The 15,853-nt window shown below is 34.7% G+C and overlaps 1 protein-coding gene across 9 annotated transcripts in view; it reads right to left on the reverse strand.

Moving 5' to 3' along the window:
* LOC145261213 (voltage-gated inwardly rectifying potassium channel KCNH7-like) overlaps nt 1-15,853 on the reverse strand; it is a 1,042,998-nt gene that overhangs the window by 268,753 nt on the left and 758,392 nt on the right. For all 9 annotated transcript variants that reach the window (XM_080119561.1, XM_080119557.1, XM_080119564.1 and 6 more), the window contains one exon: nt 621-773. In XM_080119561.1, coding sequence (XP_079975687.1) covers nt 621-773 — 153 coding nt within the window. The remainder of the gene's footprint in view (nt 1-620; nt 774-15,853) is intronic.

Consider the following 15,853-nt stretch of genomic DNA (forward strand, 5'->3'; position numbering starts at 1 on the left):
ATTGCATATCGTTCTTCTAAAGTGTCCTCACGTCCAAATTGCATTTTTGAAATTCACCGTGAAAATCAGGCTTTAATAAGGTGTCTTCCGATTCGGGCTGTAGCTGTTCATTTGAACCTGAAATCATAAAAATTGGTCAGTCATCTCATGAGGTGTACAGCAATAACATACTGAGTTTTGAAGAATCTGCGACAATTTTAAATGCCTGTACAAAAGGAGTCTGAAAACTTGTTGTAAGCACCTCGTATATGCAATCGTCTCTAACACTTGACTGTGGGTTGGAGTTAAGCATTTAAATTTATGCAGATTAGTGCAGTCAGGGGAAAATGTAGACAGGGAGGTAATTCCAAAGTCTAGCAGCCCGAGGAAATGAACTATTAGAGTAGAAGGCTTGCCGGTATTTGTGGACGTAAACAGTGAAGGGTTGGAATTTTGCTGCTTGTCGGGCTAAGCGGGAGTGTGTGCGTCGAGAAGCTACACGTGCTATGAGTTCATTAGATCATATTCCATTAGAGTACTTATAAAACAGGGGCAGAACGCAACGTTCCGGTGATGGGACAGAGGTTGGAACTTAGTTAATAGTGCGGCATCTATTCGAAGCATTTATAAGATGTACTTACCTAAAATAGCCATAACTATTTCATCTTTAGATATTTCTATAGAACCTGAAGCTATGAAATAGATAGAATGTAATATGTCTCCAGGGTGGATCAGCGTATCCCCCGGAGGGGCGTGCGTTGATCGAAATTTCATAGACAAGACGCGTAGGCAACCTGAAAAGATAGGAAAAACAGAACAGGTAATTAATAATAATAATAAAAAAAATCACCAAAATTGACATGTAAGAAAAAAATATATTTTTTTTTACCTTTTTATCTGTAAGACATGAACATATCAGTTTAGTACACTTTTTTGTCGGAGTATTTTTAACCATTGCAATTTATTTTATACATATTGTTCTTACTTAAAAGTATCACCATGATTAATTTAGAAACTTTTGTTTCAGATTATCAAGACATCATTCATATTTTTCAGCAATATTCGCACCCATGTTGACCTAAAAACGACATCTGATACTTATGCATTTTTTTTTTTACCCAAGTTTCCGTGACGTTGAATCGGGCTCGATCGGCAGCTAACAAGAACCGCCGGAACAATCCGAGTGAAATAAAAGACGCCGGGAAACATAATTATCAATATTAATTAATCGCACGAGAAATACAAAAAGAAAAACAAAACAAAACAAAATCAACAAAAATAGCATAAAAATTACCTGAAGTTTAATACTTATTTTTACTTATTTTTTTTTAAACTTTTGAGTAATGTTTGCAAAATACGTTTTTAGAAGCCAAATTATTTGAAAAACAAAAACAAAAACAAAAAACAAGTGAAAAATGCATGCGCCCCCTCGTCACTGCACAGTGAACGAGGCATTAAAAAAATGACTAATTTCAGTTTTTGCCTCCCCCACCCATTTAGCCCCCCCCCAATCCTCAGGGGACGTCAAATCCTGGTCAAAATGAACAAACGGCGGAGTTTTAGGTCTTAACATATGTAAATTTGAGTTCTGCACCATGCGGAAAAAAAGAAAAGAAATGACTAAGTCTATCATTTAATCCCCCCTCCTATTTAGCCGCAAAAGTCCCCAAGGCCTTAACATATTTAAATTTGAGTTCAGCACCATGCACAACTGCTAAATAGACATACACAGAAAATTTGGAGAAATATGGTAAAATAGTCCAAAAAACGGAGTGTTTTTATTAGCCCTACAAGAGCCCCTAAGAGACACCCAATAGTTTTCGCGAAGTATAGACAAACAAAATTATATAGAAATTTGTTAGTTACAACTTTTCAGAAAGTTTTATAAAAATCCAAGGCATCAATTTTTTTTATAAGCACCAAAGTGTCAATTTTAGCCATTTCAATGCGAAAGACACGCCTAGGGAGACAACTGGAGTTTTCTAGCAAAATCCGTTCTGTTACTTTTTTACTCATATCATGTTTAATGTTTGTGCAAAATGTCGAAAAAAGATCCAAGACGTAGTCATTTAAAAAAAGTGCGGACAAATGAACGGACGAACAGACGAACGGATAGACGAACAAGGGTAAATTTACAGGTCTACCCTGCTTTTGTCGAGGGACCAATGTATTTTTTTACATAGGCATAACCACTTATCAAGGCCAAAAGCCCACTCGAGAATAAGGGTTGAGAGTGTACAGTAGTCAATTAGACAATATATTAATCGTTAGTAATGGAAATTCGGTAAATTTGCTGACTTAAGTGGAACGGCTCATCAAGAACTTGTTTACGTTAGACTTGAACACAAATATATTGTAGTCAACTGAAAAGCAGGTAAACGGAAGACAATCCCACAGGCGTGCAGTTCTAAGAAATAAGCTTTGTTCATGGAATCTACGTTTAGGCACAGATAAAGAGTGGGGAGAATTATTGACAGTGTTTTCAGCTAGACGAGTGTTTCTTGTGAAAGATTGGCGAGAAGGGACCATAGATTGAAGCTCAGTCGAGCACTTGCCATGAAAATAACGATAAAGCGGAAACAAACTCGTAACATCTGTTTTGTGAGATAGAGGTTGCAGGGAAGAGAAAAGGACATCGCCTACGAATAAATTAAATTCTTATTTCAATCACATAAATTATTTAGCGAAATGAGTATTGACATTGCTCCTAAACTTTTTATTTACTAAGGCAATGTTTCTAAAAGAAATAATTGTGGTTATGCAGCGAAAGTACCGTACATGTATATTAAATAGTGTTGTATGTTAGATTCAAGTTTTACGGAAGTCTTTGTTTATAAAACTGTTATGTGAAAGTACAGATGGGTTATAAAATACTCGCCTTTCCTTGGTGTTACCAGATCAGGCTGTCTGAAAATATTGGCTTCCTGAGATAGAATGCACCTAACATTGATACTTTTTCTATTTCCTACTTTCTTTTGCAAAACTTAATTATATTCTACAAAACAAAAAACAGCTACCAACATGTTCCTCTTATCCTTTTTTTCCCCATCGCCCCGTCTCTTTCTATCTCCCCCACTTCCTGACTGATTTCTAAACTCTAAATATACCAAATAATAATACTGTCACCCTTTTCCCTCTCCCATTGCAAAATTCATTCATGTTCTGCAGGGCATGGAACAAAAACGATAAAATCCACTATAAAACAACCAAACCAAACATTACAAACTAGCGATTGAAGATACAAAGAACTTGAAGAATAAAAACCTTCTACAAAATAACTCGATGCAACATGAATTCTATTTCTAAGATAACTGGATTCGGCTTGAAACAACCCGAAAAGGATTGATATGCCGTAAAACAACCAAACCAAACTCTACAAATAAATATTTGAAGATTTAAAGAACTTGACGCATAAAAACTGTTTCCAAAATAATTGGATTCGGCATTAAATAACCTGAAAAGGGTTGACATGCCGTAAAACAAAACAACCAAACCAAACCTTTTACTTTTCCCAATATTGAAGTATGTTTCTAAAAAAAATGACGTCATAACATATGAGATTAATTTTTTTTTTTTTACTAAAACATGGTGTAAATTAAAATCCATGATATTGAAAGAAGGTTTACGTCCAAGACCAGTTAGTTTTTTCTATAAACGTATGTTATGAATAAATAGATGAAAATGTTCTTTGATACACCAAGGATGCACGAAAAAAAAATTGTTTTGGAACTAAAGCATCATTTTTAATTATGTTCACATCAAACAGGGCATATTGCTCTAAAGCGTTAAAAATAATTCAGTTTAAAGAGGGAAAGTCAATAAAAAGAAGCTCTGTCCGGAAAAATTCCATCTAACATAAGTCACATGGAGAGAGAGAGAGAGAGAGAGAGAGAGAGAGAGAGAGAGAGAGAGACAGAGAGAGAGAGAGAGACAGACAGACAGAGACAAAGACAGAGAGACAGATAGACAGAAGCAGAGAGGTAAAGAGAGAGGAGATAGTACATATTTCAGCGTTGTAGCAAGGCGAGTTCTTACTGTAAATGTAATATAGGGAGGAAACAAAAACTAGAGCTCAGTCGAGCACCTTGTATGGAAATAACGGTAGATCAGACGGAGACTATCAGCATTGCTTCTATTCTAACGTTGCGCGGGAACACAACAAATGTTGTTGCCTCAATTGCGAAGTGGACAATGAATAGAAAAAAATTCAACTTGCTTTTTCTTTGTAGCGACGGCATTTATTTCCTTATCGTTACGGCCGTGATGTCATCCCCGTGATCTCGAACGTTATCTTGTTCCTTATTCATATCTCTCCCTTGACCGTCTTTATTCTAATTTTTATAGTCTTCCTTTTACTTAACTGGCGATGTCATTGCGCATACATTTGCATGTAGACGTCCGCGACATGTTACACTATGAGAAAAAGGGCCGTAGAAATGAAAATAGTCTGCCTACTACTAGATTTCGAAGTTATTTATAATTGAATGACTGTCAGTGTTTTATAGAGATGCGGATGCTTTTCTAGAAATCTGTATTCGCGAGAGAAGGTATAAAGCTATTGAGGAACAAAAAAAAGACTAAATAGTTCCTTGTCGGACTTATTCAATGCGACATGTCTCTTGTCGCATCTATAGTTGTTTTCGTTACGACTATTCAATGAAATGGTCGAAGAATTAATTCATCGTTAAACTGTTCTTTTCTCGATTCACTGATCTTTTGTGTCTATTGAACGGATTCAATCGAGATATCCTTTCTTAAACCTTTCAGGAAAAGCCTCGTCGGACGGGCAAATCGAAGTGTGGAGCTCTTTTAAAAAGGAGGAGCATTTAAGGACAATGGCGTCCAATTTCTCCGTTGAACGTTAGATCACCTGTCCATGGAAGCGTTCAAAAACACTGACAGATAATGGCCAGTCGATAGACGACAACATATATTTAAACAACGTCCATTGCTGTCATCTTTTATTTTATTTCTCCTGCATTGTTTTTTTTTTCAATTTCTTTTATTATTTATCTTACTTTCTTTCTTGTTCTTTCTGTTTTCTTTTCTATTTCTTTCTTGTTTCATTTTTTCTTTCTATTTCTTTCTTTCGTACGTTTCTTAAAAAAAATTTTTTTTGCTCACTCACTTTTCGTCTTTTCTCCTTTTTAAGTTATTTATTTTTTATTCTTTTTTTTCCGTTATTTTTAAATAATTCAATTTCTTTATTCTCTGTCTTTTTCTTTCTCTTTTTTCTTTCTTCTTTGTTTTCCATTTTTCTTTCTTTGGCGCGTTTTCCGTATTTCTTTTTACATAGAAATCATTACTTATAAAGGCTCAGAGGCTACTCAAGGATAAGGGTTGATGAGTCTACAGTAGTAAATGGGATAATATCGTGGTAATCGTTAGTACAGGAAGTTTGATAAATTGGATTACTGAAGGGGACGGTTCAACAAGAATTTGTTTACGTTGAACTTGAATACGATTCAGTTGTAGTCAGCTGGGAAGCAGGCAAATGGAAGAGAGTTCCACAGGCATGCAGTCCTAAGAAAGAAGCTTTGTTCATGGAATCTACGTTTAGGTTTAGGCACAGATAAAGAGTGGAGAAATTATTTATAGTGGCTTCAGATAGACGAATACATTACCGCTCTTTTGATGAAAATAATGATACAGCAGAGAGGGACGCGCAACGTCTCTTCTGCTGGAAAACAGATTGCAGGGAAGAGAAAAGGGGAATCCCCACTAGACTACAAAGTCTATTTTGTACTCTGTCAAGGCAGGATAGATTTCTAGCAGCTTCTGCCCAGATGTGGCAACAATACTTGATCCTTGGACGTACCTGGCTTTTATATAGGTAGAGAATTGCATCAGCAGTGAGATATCTAATGGAACGGTAGAAGGATCCCACCATTTCTCCGGCGTGTTCCATTTCAGTGCGTGTTCCTTTTCAGATCAGGAGAAATGATCAAGCCCAGAAGCTTGTAAAAATATGGAGTTTCTCCAAGACAAGAGCCATTCATTTCAATTGATACCAGATAGGGATCAGAGTGTTGATGATGTAAAGATAGAAGCTTGAGTTTAGTTGCATTAAAAGTCACCAGACACCTCTTTCCCCATTTTACCACTTGCTCAAGATCAGAGAAGAGAGAATGAGAGAGAAGTTGGGTCATTTACGGCCTTTGAAGTGTTGCCATAGATGGTAGCGTCGTCAAGATAAATGTCTACGAATGGTCTTAAGATGTAATTTGGAAGATCATTGATGTAGATCAGAAAGAGAGTCCCAGGATGAACCGCTGAGGGACTCCAGCATTAATATTGTAAGCTTCTGACTTCTGCCCACCAACCACTACTTTTATGAACTTATCAGAAAGAAATGATTTAATACTTGAGAAGACATTTCCAGCTATACTGTAGCTGGAGATCTTGTGAAGTAGACCTTTATACCATACCCTATCAAAGGTGTTTGATATGTTAAGAGCGATTGCCCTAGTAATAAAGCCCCCATGGAGAGATTCGCTAGTCTTATGAGACAATACCGTAAGCACATCTGCTGTAAATTTAGCAGAACGGAAACCATATTGCATACCACTGAGGAGGTGAATTTTGCTGAGGCGGTTAACTAATTCTCTATTTAACATAGATTCCAGCAACTTATTCATGATGCACAGGAGACTTATTGGTCTGTACTAAGAGGAGGATGACCGCCGACCTGAATTCTTAAACATTGATGAGGTTTTCCAGGGTGTTGGGAAGCAATTCTCCTTAAGACAACGCGTAAACAACTTTGTAAGTATAGGCGCTAGCTCTGGTTGAAGCTTTTTGAGCAGTATGACAGGAACTACTGTTGCAGTAATTCCTATAAAATTGTTTTTTTTTTGTCTTGTGTATAGATATTCATATTAAACCCTTTTTTCTGTTTATTTAAAAAGAAAGCACAACCTTGTTATATATGGGTCGTGGAATTGTATTCACTAGCAAAAGATCTAGCTAATTTGCATATTCTTTAAAACGTCAATTTAATTAATTCCCTATTAGTTTTTTTTCGGTTTCCTATGGGATGTTCATATTTAGTTAACTATTACGTGTAATTATATTCATGCAGATATTCTACATGATTTATACTTGCGTAACATTTGAGTAAAAAGGTTATAGAAAACACACACCTCTTACTATATATATATTTATATATGCATATATATATATATTTGTTTAAACAATTTTTTCTACCAAACTCCTCTGTTAGTTTTTAGTCTACAGACATGAAACTTAATATAAAGGGTATTCGAACTCATGCGAACTTTATATTTGCTTCTTAGCCGGAAAGACTCGGTGCAAAAGATTGAACATTAAAGAAATGGAATTTACCAGGTAAAAATCGAACGACGGCATTACGAACATGCATGCGTAACGTAATAGCTATTAGTTCATGATTTAATTTTAGCCTTGCAACAGACCTGTCTCCCTAGCTCAGCCATTAACGTCAAAGAAAAAGGTAAATCGTAATTGTTTCAAGTCTAAGTGGTGGCGGACGAGTTATTTTTTAAAAACTATTTAAATCATTACTATATATTGGTCCAATATAATATAATAATAAATAAATACGAAATCTGTATTAATCAAAATATCATATTTAAGCGTATTTTACGATCTGTTTATATATATATATATATATATATATATATTTATATATATATGTATGTATATATATATATGTGTGTGTGTGTGTATGTGTGTTTTAGGTAACTATATATATATATATATATATATATATATATATATACATACAGGGTGACCTAAAAGCACACACCCATATACAGGATGGGAAAAGGTGTATGTTTAGCTGCACTAATGCAACGAAACAGTACTGTATATTGATGAATATATATATATATATATATATATATATATATATATATATATGTGTGTGTGTTTACGGCTTTATAAAAAGGGGCTATATTTCTCAGGGAAAACTAATTCCTTAGAAGGAGACACTAATACCGAATATTTCATTATCTCTCTAAAATAATCAATATCAACAATAACAACTATATATATATATATATATATATATATATATATATATATATATATATATATATATATATGTATAGGGTGACCCAAAAGAAACAAAAGCTAAATAGAGGACATCTAGAACATATGCTGTAGAACGGAGAAAAAAAAAGGCCAAAGACCCTAGTGTTTTGATGTGATGTTTTGAATATAATAAACTAGCTATGACCAAAGTTTCATTTCATTCGGACAAAACACTAAGAAACGGGTCATAGTTAGAGTTGGGGCCTGTTTTTTTGGGTCACCCTGTATATTAGTGTTGGGATGATTAACACAGAACAGAATAGGAAATCGAAAACATTGCAACGTTTCGGGGTATCGGAATCGATATCGGAATCAGGAAAGTGTCTGCCTTATTTCCCATGCCCCAAACGATCATTTCATTGTTCTTATAAAGGCATTTGACCTGGTTAGCAGGAGCTGCCTCCTCGCGCTATTAAAAAAATAAAAAAATAATGCACCTCCACCCAAGCGTCTTAGGATGATGACCTCCTTCCATGAAGGCATGAAAGGCTCCGCCAAGTTTAATGGAGCACTCTCGGAATCTTTCCCCATATCTTCAGTGCCTCCACCCTTTTCTGTACATTTTTCTTACTTCTGCTATAATGCACTTTTAATTAAACTGAAGTTGGCGTCTATATTTACACAAGAGGAGATGAAGGCTTTTTCAACCTGACCCGCCTACACGCGCAAACTAAAGACCGCATGTCCCATATCAGGGAAATGCTCTTCACGGATGATACGGCGTTAGCCGCCTATTCTGAGGAACCCTCTAACGACTCATCGACTGTCTCATTTACAACGAGTTTTGTCTAACAATAAACCTAAAAAAATAGAAACAACAACAACAAATGCGATGACCCAAGATGTTAGAACGCCCCTTGCATATCCATTTGCAGTCGCACACTGGAGGTGGTGAACGCCTTCACTTGTCTAGGCTCAACTACTTCCAAATAATCTCTCACTGGATACTGGGCTTAACAACCGCATCGGGAAAGCAACAACAGCTATGGTCAGCCTGACTAAGAGAGTACGGAATAACAACATGAATGTGAAGGTGAATCAAGACTGGGTCCTCAGCATCTTACTCTATTTCAGTGAGACATGGACCCCCTACATGCATCAAGAGCGCAGATTAAACACCTTCAACCTGCACAATCTCAGAAAGATCTTAGGCATTACATGGCAGGATCGCGTTTCCAACAAAAACGTTCTCACCAAAGCAAATCTCACAATCAGTGTTTGCCTTCCTCTCCCAGAGACGTCTGTGCTGGTTAGGACACGTTTCTCGCATGCGGGATACCCGAATCCCCAAATACATCCTGTATAACAAGCTCTCAGCCGGCAGCAGACCAATTGGTAAACCACTCCTCAGATTTAAGGATATGTGAAAAGGAACTTAAAATCCGGCAACATCAACCCTGCTGATCTCAAATTCTAAGCTGAAGACCGCGGCTCCTGTAGGGTCAAAATCAAGAAGTGTGTCCGGCTGAGCGAGAGAAGAAGAAATGAAGAGTGGCAGGAGAAGACGCAAGAGGGCAGCATCAGCAGCAGCATCGATAGAGCCTGACGAAGCGTATCCTCACAAGGAGGGTAACAAAATCTGCCGTACCCGCATCGGCCTGCTTAGTCACAGCAGCAGTTGGTACCACTCAAAATGACAACCTTCAGTCTCAATTCTCTATCGTAAATCGAGACGGAAGTACGCCAACATACAAACACATAACACACATAATATATATATATATATATATATATATATAATATACAATATATATAATATAATATATATATATATATATATATATATAATGTATATGTGTGTGTATGTACAAAAAGTGTCCGCAAAATCTGGACACATAATATCAATGGATATCATCATATATATGTGATTTATAAAATATATATGGCGATTAAGCTACACTGAATATTCGGCGTTTCATCCACTCTAGGATTCGTCAGGCTTATGCGCGAATTCTGTGGTTGTTTCTCGTTTTTATATGGTCCTCTTCTGTTGAGGATTTTAGTTAGCCAATCAGCTTTCTAGTATCCACCGAGCCCCTTCCTATCAGCCAATATAAATTACTAACTAGCTCAACCTACGTATTGAGCACTTTTGAAGTAAATACTTAAAGTTTATACATAAATCTATATTTTCGTATATTAATTTTATGTGAGTAAATGAAGTAGTTATATATATATATATATATATATATAATTTTAGTCATTCAATGAATTTAAAAATTTATGACGTGAAATATTTCAGTTTCAGATCAAAGATTTTTATTATTCTATATAAGACAAAGAATAAATAAGAACTATTTTAAATCCTTATCCTATAGGGTTCGATGTCTACCATCTCTTCAGAGGGGAAAATATTAGCAAATAGTTATAGTGGTTTACATCTTATTTGCTAAAGTCAGTGAGACATGGAAAATCACAATTAAAAATTGATTGAGTAATTAAAAGTCATAGAGTAAGGGGAAGTTAAAGAAAAGGATATAAAGTTAACACCCAAATTGCATGGTAAAATCCGAAGTGAATGTCCTTGAAAGCAGTGTGGTAATATGATCCATATATGTATATATATATGTATGTGTATATATATTTGATATATATATAATATATATATATATATATATTTATTTATACATTTATTTATTAAATGTTAGATACTTATATTATTTAAAGAATTTTTTAAATATTTTTACGTGCATCTACTTAAATTATAATAAAACTATTTTAATAAAATAAAGATTTGCCATCTAATGAATAAAAATTACTAAAACATTAAAAAAGAGGTAACCTTTAACCGCTTTGGAAGCGAAAATTCAATACAAATACGCAGGATTTAAAATAAAAACTTCTATAGCTAATAAAAAATAACAACCACAGATCTGCACGTACGCACGTGCGCACACACACACATACACACATATGTGTATATATATAAATGCAAATGAAAAAGGGGAAAAGAAATAAAACTATTACAAATTCTTTTATCCTCTCACAGTTGGAAAAAAAGTAGCAAGAATTGTTTGTACAGAATTCAAAAGAAACCGACCTATAACTACTTGATGCAATTTGTAATTAACATCTAGCAGTTTCCTTTCTTTCTCTCGCTTGATTACCCATCGAGTGCACTAGAATAGATTTACAGTGATAGTAAGCTCGTCTTGCCGTCGGCCACAGGTAGCGCTTTACTTGTCAAGGGATCCGAACAGAAAGAAAACAAAATGGCGGATATCGTCACGCAATGGTTAATAGAACCGTTATTTCCGCTTCCGGCAATCTCAACATCCGGTTTAGAAAAGAATTTCACTCTAGTCTCTTAATGCAAGGTGTAAAAAATATATTTTTTTTGGGGATCTTCTTGGCTTGTCGGGTTTTCTTTTTATTTGATATAAAAAACGCAACCACATCATCATCATCATCATCAATAATAATAATAATAATAATAATAATAATAATAATAATAATAATAATAATAAAAAAAAAATGATAATAATAATAATAATCATATGAGTACAAACGCTTGTTTATTAAAAGTAAAAAACCACAATGGAATTGTTTATGCCTTTGGATTATGAAACAAAGTAGTTGTAGTTAAAAAAAAAATAATAAAGAAGATTGTAGAGTGGGAATATGTTTAAAGTGACGTCATCAATTCGTAAAACGAATCCAAAATGTAATATCTTATCTCTATCTTAATCTCTACAATTATATATGTGTGTATGCATGTGCGTGTATGTGTATGTATGTGACTGTATGGGCAATGTTCTTTCCTTATAGGTTCCGAAACTGCTGAGCCTATCTTTTGCAAATTTCACACAAAGCTAATTTATGTGTCTGCCATGTTCTTAGATATGTTTTGTACAGTAATTTATCCGAGAAATATCGGAAATCGAAAAAAAAAAAAAAATCCGATTTTAGAAATAGCTTTTCTCTCTCATATATGAAAAAACATTACAAGAGAATATTTTACGTTACACCGGCCAAGGGAGATAATCACATTTCAGCAAATCACTTCTATTTAAGAAAAAAAAACAGATTATAATCTGTAGTTTTAGCTTAGTGGTAGAGAATTCGACTATATATCGAATTATCCCCTGTTCATATCCAGGTGTACCTTACTACTATATCTGAATTTCTTCTTGTTCATCAGTTCAATTTACGGTAAAAGAAAAGGTACCGTTTAAAATCGCCGCAAATCATTTCTTCGTTTGAATATTTTAAAACTAAACATTTATTAGAACTGACTTTTCCAGGTCAGTCATCGTCAAGCCCAAATATCAGCTGACGTGATATTGTACACAAACACAGACGGAATTTCAAGAACGACATTATCATTATTATTAAAAAAAAATAAAAATAAAACGAATTATTCCACCGGGCAAATTATACCTCGTAATATATAACATTCAATGGAGGATTTATTCTATAATAATACATATGCAAGCTGAATGAATTAAAATAAAATGTTAAGGCATATTCGACAATCGGACAACGCCAGGATGCCAGCTAGTTTCTTACTATTTTTGAAGCTTGATGTGCTGTCGTTGCAATTTTGCGAAACTCAGTAACTACGCGCCTAAATTTGTCTACCCAATAAATATACAAGGTGCCTTCAATAAGTTTTCAGAGTTTTTCGTTTGAGCATTTTTATTGATAGTACACGTATGCAACGATAGTCCCTTTTGTAGTAGTGTCCTCCAGCTGCAATGCACTTGAACCGTTCCAACAACTTCTGGAAGGCTCCATGGAAGTCCTGCTGCGTGAGAGTGTAAATAACCTTCATCACAACATCTTTCACCTCCCCAGTTGTCTTATAACAGCAGGCTCTAAAGTTTTCCCTGAGCGTAGGGATTATCAAAGTCACATGAAGCTGGTTCTGCACTATAGGGCGAGGAACTGTTTTCATGTCCATCTTAGTCAAATAGTCTGCGACAAAGATGGCGTTGTGTTCTGCACCCTTTCGGAAAAAAAACGTTTTCCGCATATTTAGTTCCTCGCGAATAATTGTGTGCACAGTTCCCACACTGACATCAAACTGTGCACTTACTGTTTCTATAGACACACCACGGTCCTTATATATGAAATTCTTTATTTGGCTAATCAACTCTAGTGTTCTGACTTCCTTACTCTTCCCAAACCTCTCAATACCCTTCGCAGACTCTATATTTTCCTTGAATCTCTTATGCCACTCAAAAACTTATTTTCGATTCATGACAAATACTCCAAGAGCAGTCTGAAGCATTTCGTATGTTTCTGTGGCATTTTTCCAAGTTTAAAGCAGAATATATTTCACATCTTCTAAAGTGTCCTCACGCTTAGATTGTATTTTTTAAAATCCACTAGCTGTTACTGATTCTTTAGTAGTGGTGTACTCCAATTATTGCTGTAGCTGTTCATTTGAACACGACATCATAAAAACCGGCCAGTAATCTAAAAACATATATAGTAATAACGTACTAAATTATCAAATTTTAATATCTGTACAAAAACATAATTTTAGAGGAACAGAAATCCTAACACGTGAAAACAAATCCTAAAAGTTGATATTTTTGACGAAAATATTTATATGCAATGATTACAGCCATATTGAATTTATTTGTGCATTCATTGTCTGCTGTAGTTAGAGATCCACCACGATGCTGTAGAAAAAATCTTGAAATGCCTCCCCGCGGTAAGTTAGTCTATAATACATTGTAGTCTAAAATGTACCGTAGAAAACATACTGTTGATCTTATAAAAATTTGTTTTATATACACAAAGGCTTCAATTAAAGTTTAAAATAGAAAAGTCAAGTATCATACTTCAGTTTTGCTCTATACTGAAAAATTCATTTCGAACGCATCCCTGTCATATCAAAGAAGCTACTGCTGATTTTATAGGCCTGGCCCTATTGTTCTGGAGTGATAATGACTTGATTTTAAATTTAAAAAGAAAGAGAAAATATCATGGTGGCATTGTGCTTCATCAGAAACCTTCATTTCCAATGTGCCTCTATCATATAAAACGCCCACTGTTGATTTTATATGTCAAATGCACTTGTGATGTTAGGCTGTATAAGGGGTTAACTTTCGTTAAAATCGACTGTTCCTCCTTTCATCGGATTATACTGATTATTGATATGAAGGTCACTTTCATATAGATATGATAGCAGGCCGATCGGTGTTGCCCGGTCGTAAAATACGCTTAAATATGATATTTTAATCCATGCATATTTCGTATTTATTATCATAGAGCAAATAATTTATGTGTTATTATATTGTACCATATATATTGTCGCGATTTCAAAAATTAAAAATAAAGGATTCGATGCCATCAAAAAGAGCTGAAACCAAAACATTAAGCGCGCCGGCCTTAGCCGCTACCGTTTGAGCTATCATGTGATTGATTACAAAACGTTAAACTTTAACCGACTTTTACGTATAAATGTATATTTGCACATGCGTGTTAGAGTATTTAAAGGCGTTTCAAATTATTATTTTTTTTAATTTCAACCTTTTAGCAACTATTGTTACCGGTTAAAGACAAACTCGAATTTATTCCACATGTCCAAATTCCCTTATATATCAACTTCCAACTCCGCAGAACAAAAATTGTTAACATCTCGATACAGTTTAACTAGTCTTTTAAATGTATTAATCAAAACGTCAATTAAACACAGTGGATAATTATATTTTAAAAAATAATATATATGCCGCTCCCCATTAAAGGGGGTACCAGATTGGTCAATGGGAACATTATTCCCAACAAGCATTTAGGTAAGAATGCACTTTCGTATAAATACTTGAATTCATTCAAGAAAGTATCGCTAACAAAAACAAATAAAAACATCTACATAAAAGTGATGCACTTAGTAGTCCGGCGAGGTTAGCCGAGTGGTAGAGGTTTAGGCTTTTTATCACGAGGTGCCGATTTCGAATCTCACTGGATTCAGCTACTCTGATGAGTCGTGGACGACGAAACACGTGTCAGTGGATAATTATGTTTTAAAAACTAATATATATATATATTATATTTTAAATAATATATATATATATATATATATATATATATATATATAAAACAAGGAGACCTGACCTTGTCTTTGATTGTGTGATGATCAACAAATTTTTCACACCCCCATACTTTTATTGCCATCGAAATCGATAAAATTGCTTATTTTTAAAATCAAATCGATTGATTGCCTGCTCTAATTGGGGACCCATCGCTGTGCATCTGACAGAATTTCACATGTCCCTCGCAGTTCACAATATATTGTAGTCTACATTGCACTGTAGAGAACTTATTGTTGATTTTATAAAATCAATTCTTATATATAATGGCTTGCATTAAATTTTGAAATGCAAAACTAAAGTATCGTAGTTCAATTGTGCTCCAAACTGAAACATTCATTTCGAACGCGCCCCTGTCATATCAAAGAACCTTTTATTGATTTTATATGCCAGGCTTTACCGGTTGTGCGGTGATAATGACATTATTTTAAGTTTTAAATGAAAAGCTCGAGGATCATGGTGCAATTATGCTTTAACAGAAACATTCATTTCGAAAGCGCCTCTGTCATATCAAAGAACCTACAGTTGATTATACATGCCGGGTCTTTCTGCTTGTGTGTTACTAAAACTTCTCAAATTCACTTGTGATATAATATTGTGTAAGGTGTAAACTTTGGTCAAAATCGCCTGTTCTTTCTTTCATTTCATTCTTATACAAAACTTTTTAAGAACACTGCTAGGCACATACATTACCTCCGTGTGAAATTTCGTAAAAATCAGTCCAGCCGTTTTCAAGTCCATAGAGAACTCTTTCTCTCTCA

Source organism: Euprymna scolopes, chromosome 37 (assembly GCF_053919585.1).
Source record: "Euprymna scolopes isolate OS-2025 chromosome 37, ASM5391958v1, whole genome shotgun sequence".
NCBI lineage: Eukaryota > Metazoa > Mollusca > Cephalopoda > Sepiida > Sepiolidae > Euprymna > Euprymna scolopes.